Source organism: Ochotona curzoniae, unplaced genomic scaffold (genome assembly GCF_017591425.1).
Source record: "Ochotona curzoniae isolate NIBS_2020 unplaced genomic scaffold, NIBS_Ocur_1.0 contig_2318, whole genome shotgun sequence".
NCBI classification, from domain to species: Eukaryota; Metazoa; Chordata; class Mammalia; order Lagomorpha; family Ochotonidae; genus Ochotona; species Ochotona curzoniae.
The window spans coordinates 8,856,245-8,883,359 of NW_024465419.1; the positions used below are offsets into that span (position 1 = coordinate 8,856,245).

Sequence of the window (27,115 nt, forward strand, 5' to 3'; positions counted from 1 at the left end):
CGAATGGTTTAGTTTGCTTGGGTTGCCATGAAAAAGTACTACAGATGGGAGGAGGGGCTTAAATCACAGAGGTGTGTTGTTCATAGTTCTAGAGGTTAGAAGACTGAGATGCAGGTGTTGATAGGCTTGGTCTCCTGAGGCTTCTCTCTCTCTCTGGCTTCTCTCTCTCTGGCTTCTCTCTCTCTAGACAGCCACTTTGCTGCATTCTCACGGGGTATTTTCTTTGTCAGGACACATTTCATATCATTTGGCCCTACTACTTCCTTAGAGTTCCTACCTGCAAATACAGTTGCATTGGTGGATAGATCTTCAAGATAGGAATTTTGAGTAAATCCAATTCTGTCCACAGTGTAGGGGAAATGGCTGAGTAATTTGCCTTAAATGCACACATCAGAAAAGGCCTTTGTTTTAAAATTGCAATTAGGGTTCCTCATAGCATTGTTTCCAATATTATTTCCAATCACATAAATGCAGAAACAGAAACATCTGTATACACATACACAAAATAGATACACAAACACCTGAATACACATACAAAAAGCCAGGATGGACAAGCCTGCTGATAGTAAACAGGTCAAATCTTTAAGGTGGAATATTAAGAAACATTAGAAATAATAATAATTAGCAGTTTATTTATAAGTTTATAAATTTCCAAATGGTATTGTGAAACTGTGTTTATGTAGAGTATATACGACGTCTAGTACTTACTGTCTCTAAAACATAAACACATGAATATGTGAAACAAAACGGAAACCTCAGTTTATGTGAGCATGAATCAATCAACATGTACAATATTTTCATTAAGATTTTTCAAATTTTAAGTTAACGTTAATCAAAACTAGAGCTTATGACAATGTGACACACAGAAAAAGCACTTGCTCAGAACTCATAAGTCTACTATTATTGTAGCAGTGGTGGTGTTCAAAGAAATCTTGCAAGACTCCAAGGCAAGTGAAATGATTTTAATGCCCACTTGGGTGGCCACCTCTTGCCATGAACAAGAAGTATGTCAAACAAAGTAAATGGGGGTGTTTATAGCAATTACCTATGAGAAAATTAATAGCCACATGATATTGGGTAAAGTTGCAAATGGGGTTGCCAGTTATAGGATTTAAATGATGGTAACAAAACATAAGAATAATTGTGTTAATGCAATCACAGACTTCCAGTAACTGATTGAGTTTAATTATTTTACTAGCTATGTAGCAATTGCAAACATAACTCATAAGCACTGCTCATGCAAACATTGACATTACATAAATCTAAAGCAATCTTTAGCATGACAGCATGAGTAGCTATATGAACTTCAATCCCAGGAAACTTGATGGGAAAAAATAATTATTGATTTATTTTAAAGGTAGAGTTACAGAGGTAGTGGAGAGGCAGAGAGAAAGATATTCTATCTGCTGGGTCACTTCCCAAATGTCCACAAAATCCAGGGCTGGGTTAGAGGGAAATCAGGCACCAGAAGCTTTGTCTGGGTTTTCCATGTGAGTTGCAGGGGCAAAATCACTCAGGCAATCTTCCACTGCTTTCCTAGGTGCATTAGCAGAGAGCTGGATCAGAACTGGAACAGCCAGGACTCAACCTGATGCCATGAACAAGATGTGGCTGGTTAACATGCTGTGCCACAGCACAGGTTTCTGAATGTTACTAAAAAAAAAAAAAAAAAAAAAAAAAGCCAACCTTTTAAATTCTCGATGATGGTCTCAAGGACATACACAGAAATGAAATCTTTTCTGAGGAAGCTTTACTGGGATTTGGTAAGAGCATAAGGTTTCAGTGATATGTGACTCCAGACCTGCTCCCAGCTTCCCCTTCCCCATTACAGTGAAGTGGATGCTTCATTCTAGCCAAATGCCATCAGGAGCAGAAGGCTGCCTCTCCCTGCAGCTGGCAGTCGAGGGTCTGATGTCCCTGGTGTGGTTACACATGATCCTTTACTTTTGTTCCTGCAGTTCATTGTTCCTGGGACTGTGTTCTGAGTTCGGAGGTAGGGCCCAGACACCACCTGTGGAGGGAGAGTTTACATTGGGTCTGGGACACCTGCAGTGTCTCTAGAAGGCAAATCTACAGAAGCAGAGTAGATTTGAGGGTGAGAGGTAGTTGGTAGGTTAGAAGGATGGGTGATAGTAAATAGCTAAAGAGATTTGAGTTTCTTTTGTGGTGATAAAAATATTCTGAAATTGACAATAAGAATGTGGATCACTGGGTTACACGTATTAAGTGGACGAATTGCATGGCAAGTCAGTTATAGTCCTCTCAATGAAAATGTTTAAGAAATGTATGAACCCACATCATTTTTTAAAGGATGTGTTATCAGAGCTGCTGTATGCAATATTTCATGACAATATTCCAAAATCAAGCCTGGATGTGACTTCCCTTCTGTATGATATACATTCTGTATGAGATAGACATGGATATTCCCAAGAGCAGAAATCTTGGCAGCATATAAACTAATAACGGTGGTTAACTGAGCAGGTCATTGAGATTAAGGAGAAAGGTGACTTGATCTTTTTTGCATGCCTTTTTAAAAAAAGTATTTTAATTATTTAAATTAAGGCAAAACATTGCAAGTTCATGTACATGATTACATATTTTAGTAGTGATGACCATAGGATAGTTTACCCAAATGTGGAATATGACTCCCTCAGGGGGCAGGAGCCACAGGCTGAACGTGCGTCTGCCATGTGAGCAGTAGGACCCCATCATCACCTACTGCCTTCAGGGTGCATATTAGCAGGGCTGTGGTATCAGGAGCAAGGGCAGGACTCAAACCCAGAGACCCCCATAGATGAGAGAGGCGGCCAAGCAGCATGGTAATCACTATGCCAAATGCGCTCCCCAACATCAAGCATATTTTTTTTAAAGGGCAAAGAAGTGAGTTGCCATAAGGATACTAGTTTCACGTATAAGTATCTAAATATAGCCATTTACCAAGCATCTGCAATGAGTACACCTGGGCCTAGAGATACAATCTAATGACCAGAACTTTAAAAAACAAATTGACAATTAAAACTCTGCTCAGATATAAATGCCTCCATTCACAGCACATTTCTTTTTCAGCGTGGATTTTTTTTAAAAACAGGAATCAAAGAGTTTGAATTCTGTGTGGTTGTCACACAGATAAAAACCATCAGTTCTCCTTTCACACCTGGTCTCCACACAGCTGCAGCTGGAGCAGGCCCCCTTTGCAAACACTGAAATCCTACCCGCTTCGTTGCCTAACAAAGGGGCGCCAGGGCTTGTGGGAAGTGTAGTCTTACCTTTTCCTGACATCACCAGCTCGGGACTGTGGGAAGGCCACTCGGGGATCCCTGTGCGCGTGTGCGGCTCCACCTACTCCCACCATCTTCCTCTGACAAATTCCGGATGCTGCGGCGCGGCACACGCTGCTTTGCTGGCACCGAGCTTGGGCTTTGTGTCCTTGAAGATCAGCGGGAGGGTGCTTGAAAGGAGCCCCGCGGCACCCGGGCAAGTCTTGGGGAGAGGCCGGAACGCATGTCCTGTTTGGTGTGAACGGCGAAGTTGGTGAGTCTGGGGTAGGAGGACCTGACAGGGTTTAAGTGCGCCGCGGACGTGGGCAGGGTCTGGCAGGGGGTGTCCCTGGCTGAAGGCGGCTCTGCTGCGAGCTGAGGAAGGCGTGACGCAGACTGGTTTCAGGAGCACTGTGTCAGGATCTGGAGTACCGCCGGGAGGCCGGGTGTGCCTCCAAGGAGGGGAAGACGCCGGCTCCTGTGGTTCCCACTATTGGGGTGATCTATTTAAGATGGCGGCAGTTGGGGGTGTCCCTGTTCAGGCCCTTGCACGGAGGGGTCCAGTTGGTGTGTGCCGTCACCTTACAGCCTCCCAGAGAGAACCGCTTTGGCTTGTGCGCCCGAGGGAGTCTCCGCGGAGCAGTCGTATTTGCTGCGTTTCGTGGCATCTGTCCAGCAAGTGAAGTTCCTGGTCCCCCTCCAGTTCCCAGTGACAGTCGGAGTTCCAGGAGAGAGGGCGGGGTAGCAGATGATTGTTCCCTCTACATGGGAGCATGGGTCTTGTTCTCTGTTTAGCAGGGGCTCCAACAATAGGAATTCCACCCGTGAGGGTGGTCCTCTGCCGCACACCCTCTCCTCTGCGTTTCACGGAAGAATTAAGAATCCCAAAGAGGGGGACAGGCCTAGGTTGAATGGCCCAAGCTACGCTAATGAACGCTGCAGTGATGCTGCCCTGTGTATCCATGTTGCAGCTGAGACGGGGTCGCAAAGTTTGACCCCACTTTCAGAAGGGAAATGTGAGTGGGCTGAGAAGGAAGGGTGCATGTCCTAGGAAATCGCACTAGAGCGTTCTTGAAGGTGTGGCCTTCAGCGAAGGATACTCTGTAATATCTGAAAATGTCTGTCTGACAGTCTAACTCTGATCACTTTTATTCGGCCCTCATTTGTGAAAGAATTGGCCCTCACCCAAACCTGGACTGTCACATTCACTGTCTGGAGATGATGCTGACACTCGCTCCATCTTGATAGTTCTCTTCGAGAGCATGGGAATGGTTTGCTCAGATCTTTCTGCCTGAAAAGAGAGATGAAATAAATTGGGCTCCAGTAAATAAGTGCACTTGGCCAGTGTCAACCGGTTGGTAGATGTCAGGCAGCCTGATGTTTGGCTATGTTCTTTAGTTTGCCTTAAATAGTTCTAAATCTAGTTTTTGAGATCAACTTCAAGAATGCTAATCAGCTTAGAATATGGTTTTGAGAAGACATCGCCTTGAATATGCTTAACATCTCCCCTAGAGGCTTTCTGTGGCTGATGAGAGTCCAAAGGGTTTATAATCCAGGTTTTTCCCATTTAATGTTAGTGAGGAAGTCATTCCTGCCTGTATTGTTTTCTGTTGTTAAAAATCATAAATGCTGTAGCAGATTACTGTGAACTTATTTCCTGTTATTGTTCAAAGCAAAATTCAACTGAAGCACATTTAGACTGCTAACTTCTTAAAATATAGATACAACAATATAATTGTCACCTATAAATAAAAATGCAAAAAATGGTCTTACGTGCTCGGATTTTGCATGACTCACACAGCCTCTCAGTGCCAGCAGCCTTGCCGGGATCCATCTGGTTGACATTTATCGGGCTTATGAAAGCCTCTACATACGACTGCTAAGTTCTGATTGTTGGAGTTGGCATGTAATTCAGTTCTTTCTCCCCTCTTCTCCAATATGTGTCAGCATTTCACATGTAACAAATCACAAAAAGCTTACTAGATCTTATTTTAATATAAGCATTTTATTTGCAGTTTTGAGTTTACACTTTGGAGTGAGTTAGCTGGGCAGGTGCGGTGTTGCCAAGGTTCACAAGTGAGGGTCTGGTCATCTGGTGTCCTGACTTGAAGATGGCTTCCCTCACACAGCTGGTGGTTTGTGCAGGCTCAGGGCCAGGCCCTGTGCTTCCAGCAGGGCAGGCCTCAGGCTTCTACCTGAGGTCACGGTATCACATTTACCGATGTCCCAATGGCTAATGCAAGTGAGAAGGCAAAGTCAGAGTTCTTCCTGGGGAGGACCCAGTGAAGGCGTGGTTGCAGGGAGGTCTCGTTTGGAGCCATTCCTGAAGAATCATGCTGTAGTAAAACACATTGTGTACACTTTTCTTGTACAGCTGTTGGTACGTGGGCTCCAAGAGGCATACTTCCTATGGAATTTAGATGTATGGAAACAGTAATGTATAGTCCTGTATGCCACATCTGTATTAACAGTAAAATAGTATCACAGCAGCATTTCCTATAATGTAAATTTTACCAACTGCATGTTTCTTTGGTATATTTAAATTTTAAATTATTTCTTCACACTAACTTTAGGAAAAAAATAGCAAATAAATGTTTTCTTTAACCTAATGATTCTATTTCATCTCTACCCACTGATAGAATCGTGGGTGCTTTCTCAATGGGGTCTTTCCCATCCCTTCTTGATGCTCAGCAGGGAGGCTTTGTTCTGATGTGTTTTGTTTTGGTGTTGCAGCTGATCTGTTTGGTGTACTCTGGTTTCTGACATGATCTTGCTTTGTGCTGTAGACTCTAGGAACAAGCCAGGTCATTTCTCTCATGGCTTTCTCTACACCCTTTTTTCCAGGTCTGATTCTAGAATTCCCTACAAGGCTCCAAAAGTAAAGAAGATGAATACATCTCCAGTAAGTTGTTTGTTTATTCTCCAGTTTGTTTTTCATTGTATTTTAAGAATTTTTTGAAATCTCAATAATTAAAATAGAAAAATAAAAATAGATAAAATTCAGTATCAGGGAATATGTGCACAAACAGGAGAAAGCTGGCAGGGTTACAAGATGTTAGAGACATCAGAATTGAATCTAGATTCAACAGATAGTCACATGTATTTGATGATTCAAATTGATCCTAAGAGAAGACTCATGGGATATCAAGGCTTCAGCATCTGTTTTAGTAGAATTAATGTAGTAGACAGTGTTCTTGTTTTGGAAATAAACACTCAGCCATTCAGCATTCAGTGGTAGTAATTCTTTGTGCTAAAACACAAAATCAGTTATTAGGTTTTCTCTGGAGTTGCCAAATATAGTTTGGTCCTAGATAACTTTTGGAAGGTTGAAATTCATTTACAAATGGATCCAGGAATATCTGGAAGATATAATCACCTACAGGTCCTTAAAGAATTCTCCATTCATTTCTTCCCGTCTACATACATATGCTGGTTATTATCCACAGACTGTCCAAAGTTAACATTTTCAGGCTAATATTTACATTGCTTGTTTGTACCTTGGCTCACTCAGTAGAATCTTAGTTCAATTCTGTAAAAGCTTACTAGTGTCTTAAATTCTTGTCAAATCCAAAGACTATTCTTTAGTCTTTACATTACTTGAGTCTTCTGTCATATTTGAAATTACTGTTCAAGATCTCCTGCAAATTCTTCTCTGCTTGATCCTTCTTTCTTCTGCTATACATGTGAGTATACTACCAGCTGGCCTTGACTCAAGCCATTGCAATGTGATTTTTCCTGGAATCTTTCTCTCTCTCTCTAATTTGTACCTTTGTACATATATTTGTATGTCAATAAACCTGTTGTTTATACTAATGTACTTGTACATATGTAGCTTAAAAATGACTTGTCTTGTTTTCAAGTTGTTTTTAAGATTGCGTTGTTTCATCTAATCAAGCAGTGAGTAGGAAAAGCAGATATATGCATCAGTTACAACTACAAGTACAGACTAGAACTCTAATTAAGCAGTTGGGTTGTAATAAAATATATGTAACTTAAATCTGGACACTTTTTTAAAATTACCAGAGAATTATATATATTCATATGATTTGAAGCATCACTACTATGGATCTACAGAATTTATCTTCCCCAGATGATCAGATGCTGACTCATCAAACACTGAGTTCATGTTCTTCTCTGCTGCATACATTGGTGATCCTTAATCAACTGTCTCTTAAAATTAATTAATGAATTTTCATTTCCATTTGAGGAGAGATAGGGAGATCTTCTGTACCCTGACTCACTTCCCAATTGCCCAGAATAGCCAGAGCTGAGCCACACTGAGACCAGGAGCCTGGAACTTCATGTTGAATCTCCCGTTTGGGCTGCAGGAAGTCCAATGCTTGAGCCTTTGTTCACTATCTGCCCAGCCCTTGAATGAGAAGCTGTATTAGAACACAGGTGGGACCCCATCCTAGTCCCTCAGAGTGCCAGATAGTGCCATAACTGTGCCAAATATCTGCCACTGTTTGCTGCCTGCTGGAGTCCAGCTCCAGTTGAGTTCGGAGCTCGGGAAGAGTTCGTGGAGTCGGCGATGAAGAAAGACACAGACACTGACACTTGGTGCGTTCTCACACAGCTCAAGAAAAAGCTGTCCTTTTTATTTACTCAGACACCTCACAAGCTTCTACACAAGCAACTAATTGTTCTATTTTTTACTTCAAGACTTAAGGGGGCATGTACAGACATTTGGTCATTCCGTCTGCATTTCAGGGCTAAGCAGGTGCCTCTAAAGATAATTCTGCAAAATACTGTATTCATATTCTTCCAAGCAAGCCTGTATTCATTCTTCAACAGTAGCCATGGAACAACAGCCATGACTCCAAGGCCAAGGCACATACGACTGCCTGCTAATCAGTAGTACATTCCTACCACATTTCTATTTCTACAATTTACCCATTATTTAATGGGAAAATAGGTTACAAGGGAAAAACCTAAAATCTAAAACAGAAATTTCAAATGTTAAATCCCCCTACAACTATAGAGTCTACAACCCCATAAACAATGAAATAATCAAAAGCATTTTTCTTTAATAAAAGCATCCTTAATTCCTCTAGCTAAAAATTATAAAAGCAGCTACAACTAACATTTTCTATGCTCCAAAAAATTGCAAAGACAAGCTAGCCTTTAAGATAGCAATGACTATATTTATTGCCATAGCAGTTTCAGCTCTCACTCCCATCACTTCCATTACTTTGTAAAATTCTTATTAAGCCATTTCCCAGAAGGCATGCTATTTGTTTGGGCCCAATATCAGGGCAATGGATAGGTACACAATAAGGTGTCCAGAAATGGCATGGGTTTAATTGTACTCCTGTATGTAAATTGTCAGAGGCCCACTCACCAAGACATTATCAATAACATTAACTCTCAAGCTCACGTTGGTGGCAAAAGCCATATCACAGGGGCAAACAGTGCCTCAATAGATCACAGAATTCTTAGTGGGGTGGTTGAGTGTCCATGCAAAAAGGTGGTGAGACTGTGTCAAGGTGGTCAGAGAGAAATCCGCTGGGCCCTGCCAACAGCTGGAAACTCCCCCGGGCCCTGCCAAGCAGGGGAGCTGTTCTCTTCACACCTTCATGCCATCCACACCTACTGCACGGACCCCAGCAGCTGCCTGTATGATTTTGTGTACTTTAGAAACCTCATATAAGTGGTTGTCATTTCTTTATTGACTTACTTTATGGTGCAATGTTTTAAGGTTCATCATACTGTATCATTTGTCAAAACGTCCTCTTTTAAAGGTTAATAACATTCCATGTATGTTGGAATGCTCGCTCCCTCCAAAACTCAATGTTGGAGTTGCATTTCTAATTTTGAGGTGTTAAAAGGAAATATGGCCTTTAGAGGTGGATCCTTTGTGAATTCTTTAGGAGTATATAGCCATTAAGGTAACACCCTCCATGGTTGGATACTGGTGGCTTTGTCATAAGAGAGACACACACATGTGCTGCCTCTCTCTTGTTGTGTGATGCCTTGAACCTTTGAGGACTTTCCTCAGCAGGACAGCCATTAGCTAATGTGACTGTTCACCCTTGGGCCAGGAATGTGAACCCAGAATATACTAGCAATAAAAAGAGGCTAAAGCCTGGGTATTTGTCATGTTTACATATCTTTCCATGGAAGCTTGGATTGCTGCCCCCTTTTGTCTGTTGTGAATAAGGCACTTACAAATACGTGATGCAATCCTTGCTTTCCCTTCTGTATCCCCAGGAATTGAATATCTGTTTCATGTAATTCTGTTAGAATTTTCCAGGAGTCTCCATACTGTCTTCCACATCAGCTCCACCATTATATGCCTATACTAGCAGTGAATTAGAGTTTCAATCTTTGCATGTCAATGCGAACACTTATTGTTTTTGTTGTTGTTGTCTTTCATATTGGATATTGCAGTAGGTGTGAAAAATATTTCTTTGGTGTTTTCATGATGGGTGAAGCAGTGAGGATTAGATAATTTCATCAAGGGGGAACACCACCCCACCCCATAGTTGAATGCTGGTGGTTTTATAAGAGAGACCAGAGAGCATACATGTATTCGAATGACTAATGTTGAACATCTTTCCCTGTGTTTGTCAGCCTGTTCCCATCCCCAGCACCTGCCCCAGCATACCAAAAAAGTCCAGATTATCTCTTATTTGCAAGGGGAGGGCCAACACTGGCTGGGTGTCTGGGAGCCTCCTGGGAAATGTTCCTCTCATCTCATAGCAGCCCTGGCTCATAGGATAACCTGAACATTCTGCGTCTGTATGCCATCTTTATAAAAATGATTGTTTAGTTCTTTTCTTGTTAAATTATTTTGAATTATAGGATTTTTACTATATACTTTATATTCTGAATATTAATATCTTTATACATATGTCTTGCAAGTATTTTCTCCCATTCCTTGGGGTTGTCTTTTTACTTGTTAATAGTGTCTCTTTTAAAAAGATTTTTGTGTGGCAGCATAATATAATGGCTTAAACTATTACCTGTGGTGCCTGCATTCCGTTTGAGGTCTGGTTACAGTCCCTGCTGCTCTACTTCTGTTCAAGTTTCCTGCTAATATGCCTTAAAAAACAGTGGAAAATGGCCCAAGTACTTGGGACCCTGCTACAACATAGGCAACCTGTATGAAGTACTTTACTGCTGGCTTCTGCCCAGCCCAACTCTGGCTGTTGTAACCATTTGGGTAGTGAATCAGTGTGTAGAAAATATTTCTGTGTGTCTTTCTCTTTGTTTCTCCTTTGCCACTCTGCCTTTTAAATAAATAAATTCATCTTTGAAAATAAAGCTTTGTTTCTTTGCTTGAAAGACAGTGACAGAAAAGGAAAGACAGATCTTCCATCCTCTGATTTGTACTGGACAGTCAGGCCAAAACCGGGTTCCCACGTGTTAGGAACTCAAGTACTTGGACCATCATTTTGGCTGCTCATTGGCGGGAGGCTATATTGGAACTGGACACGGGACTACATCCCAGGTACTAAACATGGGTGCAGGTATCTCAAATGGCAGCTCAGTCCCCTGGCCCTGATAATGTGTCTTTTTTAGAGGTTTAATTACATAGTTCATCTTCTTTTCTTTTGTTACTTGCGCAGCATTAGTGTCATAATGAATAAGTTTTTGCCAACTCATGTCATAATGTTTCTCGCATTTTCTCCTACCTAATGATTTTAAATTCACAATTACAGTTCGATAACACAACACAATGTATGAGATGATTGTTACTTATTTAGAAAATGATGGGTGAAGCTCTTCTGAGTTTCTCTGTTTTTGTTGAGTTTTAATGACTGTCTTAATGGCTCAGCGTATGTTCTTTCCTGATGAAGATTGCAGAGTGGTTTGTACACTCAGCAAGGTCAGTGTGTTTTCATTGATGTGCATAGACTGACTGATTTGTTATGTTTCCCCCCATCGATTATTGAAAGAAAAATTTTATAACTTTAATTGCAGACTTTTTTTTCATTGAGTTCTGTGGGTTTTTAAACTTTCATATCCAATGATTGATATGAAAAGTGTCTCTGTCTTTGGATAGTACATTTTGGGTTGAAGTTTATTTTATCTGCCACCAAGACTTGAGTATTTCTTAAAAATCACTTGAGTGCTGGATATTTGGTACGGCAGTTAAGACACTACTCGGAATAGCAGTACCGATAACCGAGTGCCTGGTTTGCATCTTGCTTCTCCTCTTCCAGTGTAGTTGTCTGCTAGTGTGTGCCCTGTGACATAGCAGATGGTGACTCACCCTTGTGGGAGACTCACCTGGAGTTCTGTGCTGCTGGTTTCTGCCTGGCCCAGCCCTGGGCTGCTTATAGGCATTTGGGGAGTGAGCTGATTCATTCTCTAAATGCCTGCAGTAGCTGGGAGCTGGGAATTCAATCCGTGTTTCCTCAATGAGTAGCAAAAAAGATCCAAACACTTGAGCTGTCATCTGTTGACTTACAGAGTCTACATTAACAAGAAACCAGCTCCAGAACTTGACCCCAGGCACAGTGATATGGGGTACAGGTTTCCTAACTAGTATCTTGACTGCTAGGCCAGAGGCCCACCCCAGAACTTACACTTCATCATTAGTGTTTGATTAGTATTTTCTCTTTATGTTTTAGGTTTCCATCTGTTTGTGTTCTTACATTTAAAGCATGGTACTTACAAATAGCATATTGAAGTGTCTTGTTCTTAATCAAGTCTAGCAATTTTTGCCTAAATATTTAGTGCATTTACATTTAAAATAGCTAGTCATGTGATTACATGAAATTGTGTCTGCCATTTGCTTGCTTTCTGATCATTTTATGATTTGATCATTTTCTTTTACTACTTTCCATTTGGTTAACCAAATGTTATTTAATATCCTTTATTAGAATTTACTGGTTTTTAGCTCTGTGGTATAGACTGAATCGAATCCTTTCCCCTGTCCAAAACACATTTGTGGATACTCTAAACTTTCATTTGGACAACTGAATAACTAAAGTTATGAGATTCTGTGGGTGCACACTAATCCAGTATGACTAATGTCTTTGTAAGAGAGACAAAAGAGCTGGGTGCTCACAAAGCAGGTCGAGAACATGGTAAGAAGCTGCCCATCTCTAAACCAAAGAGAAAGACCTCAGGAAAAAAACCAGACCTGCAGGTAGCTTCCTACAGGGCTTTCATTCGAAGGAATCTGCTTAGGCCACCAATCTGTAGTCTTTGTTATGGCAGGGTTCACCAGCAAACATGTGTGTTGCAAATGCAGTATGACTTTTATGTGACTGACCCATAACTATGATAAGTATTTATTTTCTGTTTCTCCAAGGGTTTATAATACGAACGTCTACTTCATTAGAGTGTCTTTAAAGTAATGTACCCTTGCACATAAGGTATAGGGACTTAATAGAATACTTCCATCATTGACTCCCATCCTCTACACCATTGTTTCTAGGCATTATGTGTTTATATATTCAATAAACTTACATCATGGGCCTCTTACATGCTATGATCATTTCTGCTTTGGTAATCATGCCTTTGATAAAATTAAAAATATATGTGTTTGAAAGGCAGGGAAATAGAAACAGAAGAGCTGCCATCTCTTGGTACATATCCCAAATGTCTAGATAGCAGAGACTGGCCATTCATAAAAACTACAAGACTGAAAAGATGCATAATCCTTTATGATTGTCCATACCTGCTCCTTATTGTTTGCTGTACATCCATGTTAACCTTTGGCATCATTTTCTTTCAGCCTGATGAAGTTCCTTTAGCCTATTTGATAGGTTTTCATTGTAAAGTTTATGATTTAAAATGGCTTTTCTTTTGCTTTTAAACTTTAGATTAACATAAAACATTTAAGGAGTGCAGTGCAACTTTGCAATGTGTAAGTATAGCTGGAACCTACTTTGCCAAGCAGCCATCTTTTTTGTATATAAACATATATATCTTTAGATATATAAACACACACATATACACACACACACATACGTATGTGTCATCAGGAACCATAGTTACCCTGCTGTGCAGCTAAATACATAAACCTGAAAGATGTTCACCCTATTATGTTTTAGTACGTACTGCCCAGTCTCCTGCATCCAGTATATATCCTGTATATGAGAGAGAGAGCATTATTTGTGAGTGTGTGTGTTGTCTGATTTCACTTAATACAGTTGTGTGTGAGCACATGTGCATGCACTTACCTGGTTTTGGAATTAGGATAATTCTGGCCTTATAAGATAAGTTTGTAAGGGTTCCTTTCCTTCACTTTTTAAGAATAACTCAAGAAGGATTGGTGTTTGGCCTTGAACTGTTGGTGGAATTTGGAAGTCAAGCCTTCTGCTCCTGGAAACATTTGATTCGGTCTCCTTGTATGTTGTCTGCTTTTCAGCTTTTCTGTGTCTTTTTGGTTCAGTTTTGGAAGATTTTATGTGTCCAGAAATGTATACATCTCTACTAGGATTTTCAATTTGGGGCCAATGGTTTTTCATTGTCGTCTCTAATGATTCTTTGTACTTTCCTGTGGTATCAGTTGTAAGATCTCCTTCTCATCACTTATTTATTAAGGTGGTTTATTTTCTTAGTCTAGCAATTTTATCTTTTAAGAAACCGAATGGTATATTTTAAAAAATCTTACAGCAAATCTTTATTAGCCCAATTTTTTACAAAAGGAGTTATCACTCCATATTTTTATTCACTTATTTCTTTACCCTATTCTTTTTTCTCCATTTATTATTATTGCTATTGTTGTTATTATTGTTATTTTATGATACAGTTTCTTAGACTCTGGGATTTCCCTTACCCTCTGCAAATCCCTTCACCTGCCACTGATTTCCCTTATATTATTACAATATGATATTTCTTCATAAACAGCCATATGTCCATCATTGCAGGCATGGACAATGGCAGAGAGTCCAGCATCCTATTGTCAAAATATATTTAACAGTTTCACTGGGAGTCCCTCTTTGGAAGTAGGGATGTGTCCTGACCTGCAGGACACGATGCTCAAACCCTGAGGGTGGACTGGGAATGCCGGGCTGCTAGTTCCCGGGCTGCTGGCCCAAGAAACACATGGACACACGTACTTGGTGGGAAAGAGTGCCAATGCTCTTTATTTTGCTCCTCATATATATACCTTCGTCTATAGGGAAGTAGGGGAAGGAAGGGTGGTTCCTGGAAGTAATTATCTTCATTGAAGCAGGGAAGGAGCTAATCTATATTCAAACAAGGGAGGAACTAATCATTTGAACAGGAACAAGGGTGGAGGTTCTATTCTGCTTGCTTTGCGCGGGATGTTCTGGCCTAATATCCTGCTTGCTGTGGTCCTGCTTGCCCAAAGCAGGCTTTCAATGCAATAGGTTGTCAGGTAGGCCAAGTCTAAGGCTCATAAGTCTGTGGCTCCTAACAGAGATGCATACTGCATTGTATCCTCATATCTTGATATGACAGTCTCCATTACACAGTTACTATACATCCCCTTAAATGAAAAGCCACAAAACAAAATCAACAACAGGAAGAAAACTAGAAATTTACAACGCCATAAAGATAAACAGCATGGTACTGAATGACTAATGCGTTGCTGAAGAAATGAAAAAAATCAATTGCCTTTTTGAACAAAATGATGCTACTGTATGACCTTTGAGTCATTGAAGAATTTAATATGAGGAAAAAGCTGTTTTGAAGAAATGAAAATAAAAATATAAACCTCAGGGCCCAACGTGATAGCCTAGCGGCTAAAGTCCGGACCTTGAACATGCACAGGGATCCCATATGGGTGCCGGTTCTAATCCTGGCCGCCCGCTTTCCATCCAGCTCCCAGCTTGTGGCCTGGGAAAGCAGTCAAGGATGACCTAAGATTTTGCAACCCTGCAACCGCGTTAAACGTTAAAAAGATACTCATTTACTTTTTTGTAAAAATTTGTTTATTTTTATTAGAAATTCATATATACAGAGAGGGGGAGAGACAGGAGGATATTCCATCCACTGATTCACTATCCAAGTGGCCACGACAGCCGGAGCTGAGCCAATCCAAGGCAGGAACCAGGAACCTCCTCCACATCTGCCACGAGGATGCAGGGTCCCAAGGCTTTGGGCCATCCTTGACTGCTTTCCCAGGCCACAAGCAGGGAGCTGGATGGGAAGCGGAGCTGCAGGGATTATAACTAGCTCCCATATGGGACTCCAGCACATATAAGATAAAGACTTTAGTCACTAGGCTACCATGCTGAGCACGATATTCATTATTTTTAAAAAACAAACAGGCCTTAGTTTAGTGGGCAACAGATATAACCAATAATTGAATGGAAAAATGGCCACTTCCCTCAGATCACATATCATTAAACCTATATTAGAATAACATTCTGAACCATTGATTTGACAAAGGTATAAAACAAGGTTTTACAAAAGCTATGTAATGATACCACTATATACAGACTTTTTTTTTTTAGATTTATTTATTTTTATTGGAAAGGCCAATATACGAAAAAGAGGAGAGACAGAGAAAGATCTTTCATATGCTGATTTACTCCCCAACGGACCCCACTGGCCAGAGCTGAGCCAATCCCAAACCAGGTACCCAGACATCTTCAAGGTCTCCCAAATGGGTGCAGGGTCCCAAGGCTTTCGGCCGTTCTTGACTGCTTTGCCAGGCCACAAACAGGAAGCTAGATGGTAACTTGGGCCGCTGGGATTAAAACCGGTGCCCATATGGGATCCTGGTCCATGTAAGGCGAGGACTTTAGCCACTAGGCAAATGTGCTGGGCCCAAAATTTCTTTTTTCTTAATTTTTCATTTGTTTTTCTTTTTCTAATTTTTATTCCCACACATAAAAGAGAACATGTGGTATTTGTATTTTGGGGTCTGGCTTATTTCATTCAATATGATGACCTCAAATGGGGTCCATTTTGCTGAAAATGCTGGAATTTCACTTTTTTATAGCTGAATAATAGTCTTCTGTCTATATGCCTTGTTTTCTTTATGCATTTGTGCATTTCTTTCATATTTTGTTTCCTACATTTATTTCATAGAATATCTGCTCTAAATTTTATTATTTCTTCCCTTCTTTGAACTTTGGGTTTGGTCTGCTCTTGGTTTCCTAGGTCCTTGATGTTACATTGTTAGGTTGTTTGTTTATTATCTTTCCACCTTTTAGAAGTAAGCACTTGTTGCTATAGCAACGTCCCAGTACTGCTTGATGAATCCCATCAGTTTTTTTTTTTTAAGATTTATTTTTATTATTTTTTATTGGAAAGGTGGATATACAGAGAGGAGAGACAGAGAGGAAGATCTTCCGTCTGATGATTCACTCCCCAAGTGAGCGCAACAGGGCCGATACTATGCCGATCCAAAGCCAGGAGCCTCTTCCAGGTCTCCCACGCGGGTGCAGGGTCCCAAAGCCTTGGGCTGTCCTGGACTGCTTTCCCGGGCCACAGGCAGGGAGCTGGAAGGGAAGCGGGGCTGCCGGGATTAGAACCGGCGCCCATATGGGATCCCGGGCGTGCTAGGCGAGGACTTAACCACTTGCGCCACCGCGCCGGGCCCAATCCCATCAGTTTTGATATGTTGTGCTTCCATTTTTCTAAAAGAAATTTAAAATTTTCCTGTTTGATTTTCTCAGCAGCCTCTAATTCATTCACGATGATAGTATTCAGTATCCATTCATTTGGATAATTTTCTCTGGAATTTTTTTGTTGTTGCCATTGATTTCTAATTTTATTTCATTATGGTCTAGAAATATATTTTATATGACTGTTTTTGTTTTTAATGTGTGTTTTGTGGCCTGCTCTGTGTTTTGTCCTTGAATGGTGCATGTGCTGATGAGAAATCTGCATACTGTAACTCTGTTGGGTGACCAGTAAATGCCTGTTAGGTCCTCTTGGTCTATAGTGTGGTTCCATTTAGGTATCTTTCTTGGCATTCTTAAAGACCATCTGTCCATTAATAAGAATGGGATGTTGAGGTCCCCCACTATTATAATGGCAGCTATGTTTTCCTAAAAATTAATATGTGTTTGTATAAAATTGGTGTTCCAGCCATGGGTACAGATATGTTTAAAATTGTATCTTTTTAAAAATAGATTATTTTTTTAAAGCAGAGTGGTTGAGAGAGGGAGAAAAAAAGAGAGAGAGAATGAGATTTTCCATCCCTCTACCCACTGGTTCACGCCCCACATGGCAGCAGTGACTGGGATGGGTCAGACTGAAGCCAAGATCTTGGAACTTCATGCAGGTCTCCCATGTCTGTGCCAGGCTCAAGTGCTTTACCTATCCTCAGCTGCTTTCTCAGGCGCATTAGTAGGAGGCTGGATCAGAAGTGGAGCAGCCAGTACCTGAACTGATACTTGATATGGGATGCTTTTGCTTCATGTGGTGACTTAATCCTGTCCACCACAGTGCTGACCTTCACTTCTTTATGAATCGACCTTTTGATTATTATTTAGTGGCCACATTTGTCTTTCAGATTTTGACTTAAGGGTTTTTTGGTCTGCTCTCAGTGAAGCCACTCATTTTTGGTTGCCATACACATGGAGTATCTTTTTGCTGCTTTTCACTTTCGTTGTTTTTACTTGTGAAGTGAGTTTTTTTTTTTAAAGATTTATTTATTTTTATTGGAAAGGCAGATATACAGAGAAGGAAAGACAGAGAAGATCTTCCATCTGCTGAGTCACTCCCCAAGTGGCCACTGCAGCCAGAGCTGAGCTGATCAGAAGCCAAGAGCCAGGAACCCTTTTCTGAGTCTCCCACATGGGTACAGGGGCCCAAGGTCTTGGGCTGACCTTGACTGCTTTCCCAGTACTGGAACCCAGATTTTAGCCAACTTCCATTGCTTTTCCAGATACATTAGCAAGAAACTGGATAGGAAGTAGAGTATCCAGGACTGAAACGGCACCCACAGGGATGACAGCACTGCAATGGCAGCTTTCAGTACTGCAGCACCTACACCATCCTCGTTTTTATTATGATTATTCTTTGCTCTTTCCCTAGAGAGTTTTATACGTTCACATATTTGTATGCTAGCAGTTGTCTTTTTTTGTTCATAAACATAGGACATAGTTAAGTCGTTTTTGTAATACTGGTGTGATGATGTCAAATTCCTTCAGTTCTTGCTAGTCTTGGGGAGGTTTGTATCTTCATTTATGCAAGATGGTGCACATATTCTTGGCCTGCCATTATTATTTTTCAGAACTTGGTGTCATTCCAATTCCTCCTGGCTTGTACTTTTTTTTATTTTTTCAGTTTTACTAATTTGAAATGTAGAGTTTAAAAAGAAAAGGAGGGGCTGGTATGGTGATTCACAGGCTACCTCTTCACCTCCCAACACCAGGATCACATATGGTCGCTGGTTATACCCCCAGCTGCTCCACTTCCCGTCCAGCTTCCTGCTTAAGACCTGGGAAAGCAATGGAGGATGACTCACATCCTTGGAACGCTGCCTCCACATGGGAGACCTGGCTTCAGATCACCCTAACCAATGCAGCCATTCGTGGAGTGAACCAGCAGATGGAAGATCTCTCTCCATCTCTCCTTGTCTTTGGGATTCTGCCATTTACATGGGAATAAAATAAATCTTAGATAAAAAGAAGATAGAAGAGATGAATGAGGAGGGGATGGGAGAGAGGAGATAAGGTGAAGGAAAAGGAGGGAAAAGGAAGGGAGGAGAGGAAGGAAAAAAGGAAAGAGCAGAGATCTTCTATTCACTTCTTCACTCCCCTAAATCATAGCAGCAGCAGGGACTGGGATGCCAGGAAACAGGGACTCTCTCTGGGTCTCCCATAAAGTGGCAGGAACTCAAGTACTTGGGCTATAATTTGTGCCTCCTAACCACATTATTGGGAAACTGGATCAGAAGTAGAGGAGATTCTTGATCAACACACTCTTATTATATGGCAAGTTTCCATCCTGATTAGTGGCTTAACCTATTGTACCACAACACCTGATGAAAAATCTGCTCATCTAATGGGGTTCTCTTGAAGAAATTTGATGTGGTCTCTGACAAGTTTTAGGATTTTTTTTTAAGATGTATTTATTTTTATTGAAAAGGTAAATATACACAAAGATTTTCTGTCCGCTGGTTCACATTTGAGAGTTTGGCTGTAAATGTGTGGTGATATTTTTAATCATATCTAGTTGGGGCATTATGGCCTCTCCTTGCATGTCCAGATCTTTCTCAAAATTGAGGATGTTTTCAGTTGTTTGTTGAATAGATTTTCATCACATTTAACTTTTTTCCTTTCCCTTTGAAAGTCCAAATTTCCCCTTTTTTATTCTTCTCCTGGCAATCTTCCTTAACACATTATCTTTGTATCTTCCATTAAGTACTTGAAAATATGTGGAGGAAAATTAACCATCTTGTCTGCTGCTTGCAACATCTGAGTTAATTTGAGTCTTTTTTTTTTCTTTGTACTCCTTTCTCTTGCATAGAAGACATATTTTATTGATTACTTGTGTAGTGATTCTGGATTCTATCCTGGATCTTATGCATCATGTGTTACAGAGAATGTGGGCACTCAATCCCACAGAGGACATCTTTTTTTTAATATGAGGGAGTTAACTACCTGGATTCAAATTCTCAATTCTGCATGTCTTGCCGTGATCAGTAGCCAGACCCCTCCCCTTCCATTTCTAGTGCCTGCTTCTTCTTCTTATCTGTCTGAGGATTATTTACTTGTTTATTAAATTTATTTATTTATTTTGAAAGGCAGTTACAGTGGGAGAAAGAGAGGCAAAAAGATCTTCCATCTACTGGCTCACTTCCCAGGTAGCTTAACTGCCAGAGCTGGGCTGGACTGCAGGCAAGAGCCTCAATCTTCTTGCATACCTCCCTCGTGGATTCAGGGTGCCAAGCAGTTGAACCATCCTCTGCTACTTTCTCAGGCCATTAGTAGAAAGCTAGACTGAAAAGGGAGCAGCGAGACTTGAACTAGGGCCAATGTTGATATCATTGCTATAGCTGGAGACTTAGCTTGCTATGTCACAGCACCAGCTCCATCTGCTTTTTAATTTTGATTCCTCTTCAGTTTATCAGGTGATTGTGCTATAAGTTTGTTGGAATTCTAAGTTGTTTATATTATAAAAATCTGTCTGCCTCACTGAATCTCTCTTGTCTTTCTTCTAGTTTTTATTTTCTCTACCCTGTATCAATATTTCAGATTTCCCAGGTCTTACTTTTTGCTACATGAGTCATGTCTTTCCTTCATAGGAGTAATTTATGTGAAATAGAAATAGGCAGATTATGGCCTCCATGACAAATTTAAACCATTTCCTGTTTTTATATGGCCATGAGCTCTTTTGTTGATTTATTAGTTGTAATGTTTTTAAAGATTTATTTATTTATTGTATTGAAAAGTCAGATATACAGATAGGAGGAGAAACAGAGAGGAAGATCTTCCATCCACTGATTTACTCCCCAAATAGCCACAATGGCCGGAGTTGAGCCGATCTGCACCTAAGAGCCAGGAGCTTCTTCTGCGTCTTCCACATAGGTATAGGGTCCCAGGCTCTGGGCTGTCCTCAATTGCTTTCCCATGCCATAGGCAGGGAACTGGATAAGAAGTGGAGCAGCCAGGATTAGAACTGGTGCCCATATGGGATCCTGGTGCATGCAAAGCAAAGTCTTTAGCCACTAGGTTACCACACCGTGCCCTGTTATTGTAATTTTATTGCTTTTATGGTTCACTGTGTCCTTCTTTGACTTATAGTAAGTCAATAGTATTATACCTCTTCATATATAGGATGTTTATGGCAAAATATTACCATTTATCTATTCCCAGTTCCTTTAATCTGTATGTCATGTATTTTACTGGTTTATGTTATAAACCCCACAGTGGTTTTATGGTTTATGGTGTTGTGTGAAAGAGAACAGTGGAAATGGATAGGATGATCTGATGAGGGTATATTTTGAGCAACTAAGATAGAGTGGTTATCTTTTCTTATTGTTTCACAAAATGAAGTCTGATTTTCTTTCACACTTATGTATTTTAAGATCAAAGCTTTTTTTTAAAGATATATTTATTTTTACTGGAAAGGCAGATTTACAGAGAGAAGGAAAGACATAGATAAAGATCTTCCATCTGCTGGTTCACTTCCCAGATGACTACAAGAGCCAGAGCTGAGCCAATCCCAAGCTGGTAGCTAGGAGCTTCTTTGGGGTTTCCCACATGGGTACAGGGTTCCCAGGCTTTGGGCTGTCCTCGACTGCTTTCCCAGGCCACAAGCAGGGAAAGAAAGTGGAGCACTCAGGACATGAACTGTTGTTCCCCGTATGAGATGCTAGCAGTTTCAAGGAGAGGATTTAGCTACTGAGCCATCATGCCAGGCCCTATGATAAACTTTAAATTTAAAGGGGATGTTCTGTTCTTTTACAGATAAGGACACCATACCTTTAACTCAGTGGATTAGGCCCCTCAGACTTTTTATACTAAAGTCCAGTCGTAAACCCATTATGACTGAAGAGATACGGCTTGGATCATATGGCTCCAAGAAATCGTAAGGATTTAAGAATTGGCGACCTTAGAAAGAAAGGAAAAGAGGAGATGGGGGAGAGAGAGCAGTCACCACAGAAGCACACAGAGGAGGACTGACACAGACTCAGTTGCCATCTGTAAACCAGAAAGAGCAATATCACCAGGAACTAACTTGGCCGACACCTTAATCTTGGACTTCCTGACCTGTAGAATTGCGGAAACAGAAACATTGCTTGTTTAAACTACTCAAAGTATGGCATCTGTTAGGAGCACAAGTATAACCTACCACACACACACATTGAATTGGCACATGAATTTTTAAAGTTACTGTGCCTGTATCTAACGATGTGCTTGTAGTAGGATAGTATCTAACTTGTTTACCTAGATATAGTGGAGATATTTATGATGTAGAACTTTCTTGGCTGTGAAAATGGTATGCCTTTTCTTTTTTTTTATAAAGATTTATTTTTATTATGTTTTTATTGGAAAGGCGGATATACAGAGAGGAGAGACAGAGAGGAAAATCTTCCGTCCGATGATTCACTCCCCAAGTGAGCGCAACGGCCGATGCTATGCCGGTCCGAAGCCAGGAGCCTCTTCCGGGTCTCCCACGCAGGTGCAGGGTCCCAAAGCCTTGGGCTGTCCTGGACTGCTTTCCCGGGCCACAGGCATGGAGCTGGAAGGGAAGCGGGGCTGCCGGGATAGAACCGGCACCCATATGGGATCCCAGGCGTGCAAGGCAAGGACTTAACCGCTTGCGCCACCGCGCCGGGCCCCTGGGATATGCCTTTTCAATTGCTTAATCTTTTTCCCCTCTCCTCTCATACAAGTCAGTTGTATACTTTTGATATGTAAAGAATGTTTAGATTTGCGCTGGCATTTTGACCTTCAGGCCAATCCTCTGCTTGCGGTGCCAGCATCCCATATGGGTGCCATTTCATGTCCTGACTGCCCCAATTCTGATCCAGCTCCCTGTGAATAGCCTGGGAAAGCAGCAGAGGATAGCGTAGGTGCTTGGGTCTCAGGACCCATCTGGGATACCTGGATGAAGCTCCTGGCTTCCAGCTCCAGACTGGTTCAGCTCTGGCTGTTCAGCCATTTGGATAGAGAACCAGTGTATGGAATATCTCTTTCTGTAACTCTTTCACATAAAAGCAAACAGTGTTTAGAAGACTTTTGTTTCAACTCCTTGAAAAGAGATTGGTTCATTCTCCATTTGCTGGCTTACTCTCTGAATGGCCACAGCAGTAAGGGTTTGACCAAGCTGAAGTGAGGAACCCATAATTACTTTCTACTTCTTGGTCTCTTATATGGGTGGCATGGTCCCAAGAATTTGGGCCAACTTCTGCTGTCTCCTAGGCTGCATTAGAGGAAGCTGGATTAGGAGTAGCCAGGTCTTGAACTAGCACTTAGTTATGGAATGTGGGTGTTGCAAGCAGCAGCTTAGCACACTGTACCACAGTGTCTGCACCAGGGTTTTAATGTTCAATATGTTACCAGCTATTTCACCTTTTTCTTGCATCTGTTAACATGTGTGTTGTCGTACATATGAAAGCTTAAGAAAGAAATTTGAGCAAAGACTCATATAGACACAAATAGAGAGCCCATCAGCTGTTTACTCACTAAATGCCTGAAGTGGCCAGTGCTGGGATGTAGACAACCAAAGATAGCAGAAACCTAATCATTTGAGTCATGCCTTCATTATCATGAAACTGAAATCAATAGCCAGAAACAGCTATTGATCCCAAATACTTTATACAGAACAAGGGCATCATAACTGTTAGGCTGCATGCCTGTCTATCTGACAAGTTTTACATGTTTATAGAACCACGTTATTTATAGCAATTTTCAGAAATTACCTTTAGTTTTATAAATTGAATGTAAGCTGTTTCTATTTTTTTTTCTTTTCATTTGGATTGAGTGATATGCTAAATAATTACAGTGATGAAGCATTTCATCCCAGTGTTGCCTCTTTAACTGAGGTGCTGCTTTGTGAACAGAGTAAGCATTTGAAGCAGCAGTTAAGACGCTGCCTGGAAACCCACATTGGACATCAGAGTGTCTGAGTTTGAGCCCCAGCTTTGTTTCTGATTCCAGCTTCCTGCTGGTGCATACCCTGAGAAGCGCAGGTGCTGAAGTCCCTGCCACCTACCTGTGAGATCTGGATTGAGTTCTTGGCTTCTGGGTTTGATCTGAACCAGTTCTCAGCTGTTGCTAGCATTTAGGGAATGAATCAGTGGGTAGGACATATCTGTTTTTCTCCCTGCCTTTCAAATAATAATGAAATGTGAAGAAGGCCACGCAGCTATTCGTTAAGGGTCTACTTTAAGATAGGGTGATATTTCAAAGGATACTTCATCATATCTGCATGGTTGATAGTGAGTTTCTGCCACCCCCAAGCAGCTATGAATATGATAAATGAGTAAGGGTGCTTAGAAACATTTGTGGAGCGTAAAACTGAAATGCAACTTTATTTTGATACAAAAAATTTTTAAATTGTACCTATTAACTTTAATTAAAAGATTTTTTAATCTTAAGCTTCTTGTTAGTTCTCCAATAAATACTGGATCATCTTCTCTGTGTTCATGTTCTGTATTTCCAATTCTGTCAGTAAATGTCAGTGTGTTCTCAGGTTCTATGCTTGTTCTTTTTCTTCTTCCTTTCCCTTAACTTCGTTCATTCTGATGGGCCATCCTGATTCCCACACCTTTGTCTTCAGCTAGATCTCATCTGAGCTGTGGCTCACACACTCGGTTGCCAATTGAACAACCCCATGTATCTTGGAAATTTCTCAGAAACTTCCAAGAATACTTCTAAGATTATCCTCACTTGTTTACATAATACTCTTTGTTCTCTTTCCCAATTTCAGTTTATACTGCCAGTATCTACATAGCTGCTCATATGTAGATAGAGTGGAATGAAATTCCACTTTTATCCTCTGCACAAATTAGTACTGATTTTGGTTTCTGCATCTCTACCCATTTTGTCTGTTTTGCACTGAATTGCCTATTCTGTTTTCTTACTACTGTGTGCTCTGATGCTAACTAACCATTTCTTATTCTGGCTTCTTCCCCGGTAACTGTCCCTTGAGCCTTTCCAATTCTCCTTCCAGGAGATGACTTTCACTAGTTTTTACTGGTCCTTCATTATTTGCACTGACTGTTTCAGGAAGTCAGTAATCACTTTCTTATATGAATAGTGACACTTTTGGATGTTGGAAATAATTATAAGAATGCTTATGAAGTTACTTTAAATTTTAAGGAAATGGGCCAGTGCTATGGCCTAATAACTAAAATCCATGCCTTGAATGCACTAGAATCACATGTGGGTGCCAATTTGTGTCCCAGCTGCTCCACTTGCATCCAGTTCTCTGCTTGTGGCCCGGGAGGGTGGTTGTGGATAGCCAAGGGCCTTGGGACCCTGCACCCTCATGGGAGACTCCTGACTTCTGGTTCCTGGCATCGGATCAGCTCAGCTCTGGTCATTGAGGCTACTTGGGGAGTGAACCAGTGGATGGAAGATTTTTGTTTCCTTCTCTCTATAAATTTTTCAACAAAAATAAATCTTTAAAATATAAGTTAAGGAAGTACAATTTTAATTATTGACAGTATGTCAACTATAGCTCCTACCAGATCACTCAGTTACCAGTTCCTTAAATATGTTTACTGACTATGTCTCATATTTCTGACTTAGGCATAGTGCTGCATATACTTTTATTCACTTGGTGTGTGTTATGTTTTCCTAACCTGCTCTCTGTTGCTTCATATTCATGAGGATAAATTTATATAGAAGATCTGAAAATCTTGGGTGATTCAATGAAATACAACTTGGTAATACATAAAAAACATCTTTACTGCTTTGTTACCCTAATCTACATCAAGCTTGTTATTACAGATGTTTCTATCTGTGTCTTCAGATATGACCAGCAGCTTCTTGCAGAGTCAGTAAGGATTTTATTTGTCTTAAGGACAGTTATAGATATGACAGAAACTGTATTGTTGTGCTTTTGATATTACAAAGAAGATAGTGAAAGGCTTAGTCTTATAAAAGACATACACAAACACACAGACAAAAGAATGAACTCACATTGTGTTCTGTAACTAAGTGCTCCTATGATACAGAAAAATGTTTTGTTACAGATGCAGGTATCATTTGAGGATGTGGCTGTGGACTTCACCTGGGAGGAGTGGCAAGACTTGGACAATGTTCAGAAGACCCTGTACAGAGATGTGATGCTGGAGACATACAACAGCCTGATGTCTTTGGGTAAGTGAAGCTCCCCAGCAGCACACAGAATGCCTTCTTGAACAAATTATCACTTTTAGGGGGGTTAGCACTTACCTTCTGTTTAAGGTACCTGTGTCCCATTTCAGAGGACATTGATTCGATACCCAGCTTTTCTGCCACAGCCAGAAAGGTAGCTCAAATAATTTGGTTCCTGCCACCTATGTGGGAAACCTGCATTGAGACCCCAGCTCTGAGCCTTGACCTCAGTCAGGCCCAGCTGTTGTGGTAATTTGGGGAGGGAACCAACAAATAGAGGTGCTCATTCATGCTCTCTTTCTCTCTTTCTACCTCTAAAGTAAATAAAGAAAAATAATAATAAATGAACTCTTTATGGGTTTAATGGTATTTAGGTATAAGATTCCAGTCCATGAAGAATGTATCAACATTCTCAAATGAAAAAGTTCAAATTGGCCTTTTCTTTGCACTACTACTGAAGCCAAGCAGCTGTTATTCTTCAAAGGATCTCACTTAGGGGTGAGTGTTTGGCCTAGGGGATAAGATGCTGATTTAGATGACTACATCCCATATTGGAGTACCTGAGTTTGAGTCCCAGCTCTGTTCCTGATTCCAGCTTTCTGCTAATGTGCACCCCCAATTACAGAACATTACTCAAGTATTGGGTCCCCACTACCCGTGTGGAAGATCTGAATTGAGTTCTTGGCTCCTGACTCTAAATCTAGCCCATTCTAACCTTTGGCACTTGAGGAGTAAGCCAGTGAATGGGAGCTCAGTTTGTCTGTTCTCTGTACCTCTTCTCAAAATAAATGAAAAAGTAAAATCTAAAAAGAACCTGATATAACTTGAGGCTAACTTCTTCATTATTCCCATTAACAGGATACTGCGTAAACAAACCTGATATAATATTCAAGTTGGAGCAAGGAGCAGACCCATGGACAATAGAAGAACCACCAGAACAGAGTCTTCAAGGTCAGTCATGCCATGCTGGGCTGGGAGGCTCAGACAGGGAAAGCTCAGTTGCCTGTGTGAGCTGTTTTTATCAATTTGTACCCAAATCTCTCCCGTGTGTTTATCAGGTACACGTTAGAAAACCTGCAAGGAAGTCTCTCACATTTCTACCTTTGTTCCTCATTTTCTTGTTGTCATTGTTGAATAGTATTGTTTTCAGCTTCTGCAAATCCAATTCTTATCTTGTTTTATAGTACAGTTTTATCT

General features: G+C 40.8%; 1 protein-coding gene across 1 annotated transcript in view; it reads left to right on the top strand.

Annotated features, from left to right (window-relative positions):
* Positions 1–3,378: 3,378 nt before the first annotated feature.
* LOC121151289 (zinc finger protein 717-like) overlaps positions 3,379–27,115 on the top strand; it is a 31,736-nt gene continuing 7,999 nt past the window's right edge. The window contains exons 1-4 of the mRNA XM_040972598.1: positions 3,379–3,531; positions 6,102–6,159; positions 25,795–25,921; positions 26,777–26,869. Of these exons, the coding sequence (XP_040828532.1) occupies positions 6,145–6,159; positions 25,795–25,921; positions 26,777–26,869 (235 nt within the window). The 5' untranslated portion in view covers positions 3,379–3,531; positions 6,102–6,144. The remainder of the gene's footprint in view (positions 3,532–6,101; positions 6,160–25,794; positions 25,922–26,776; positions 26,870–27,115) is intronic.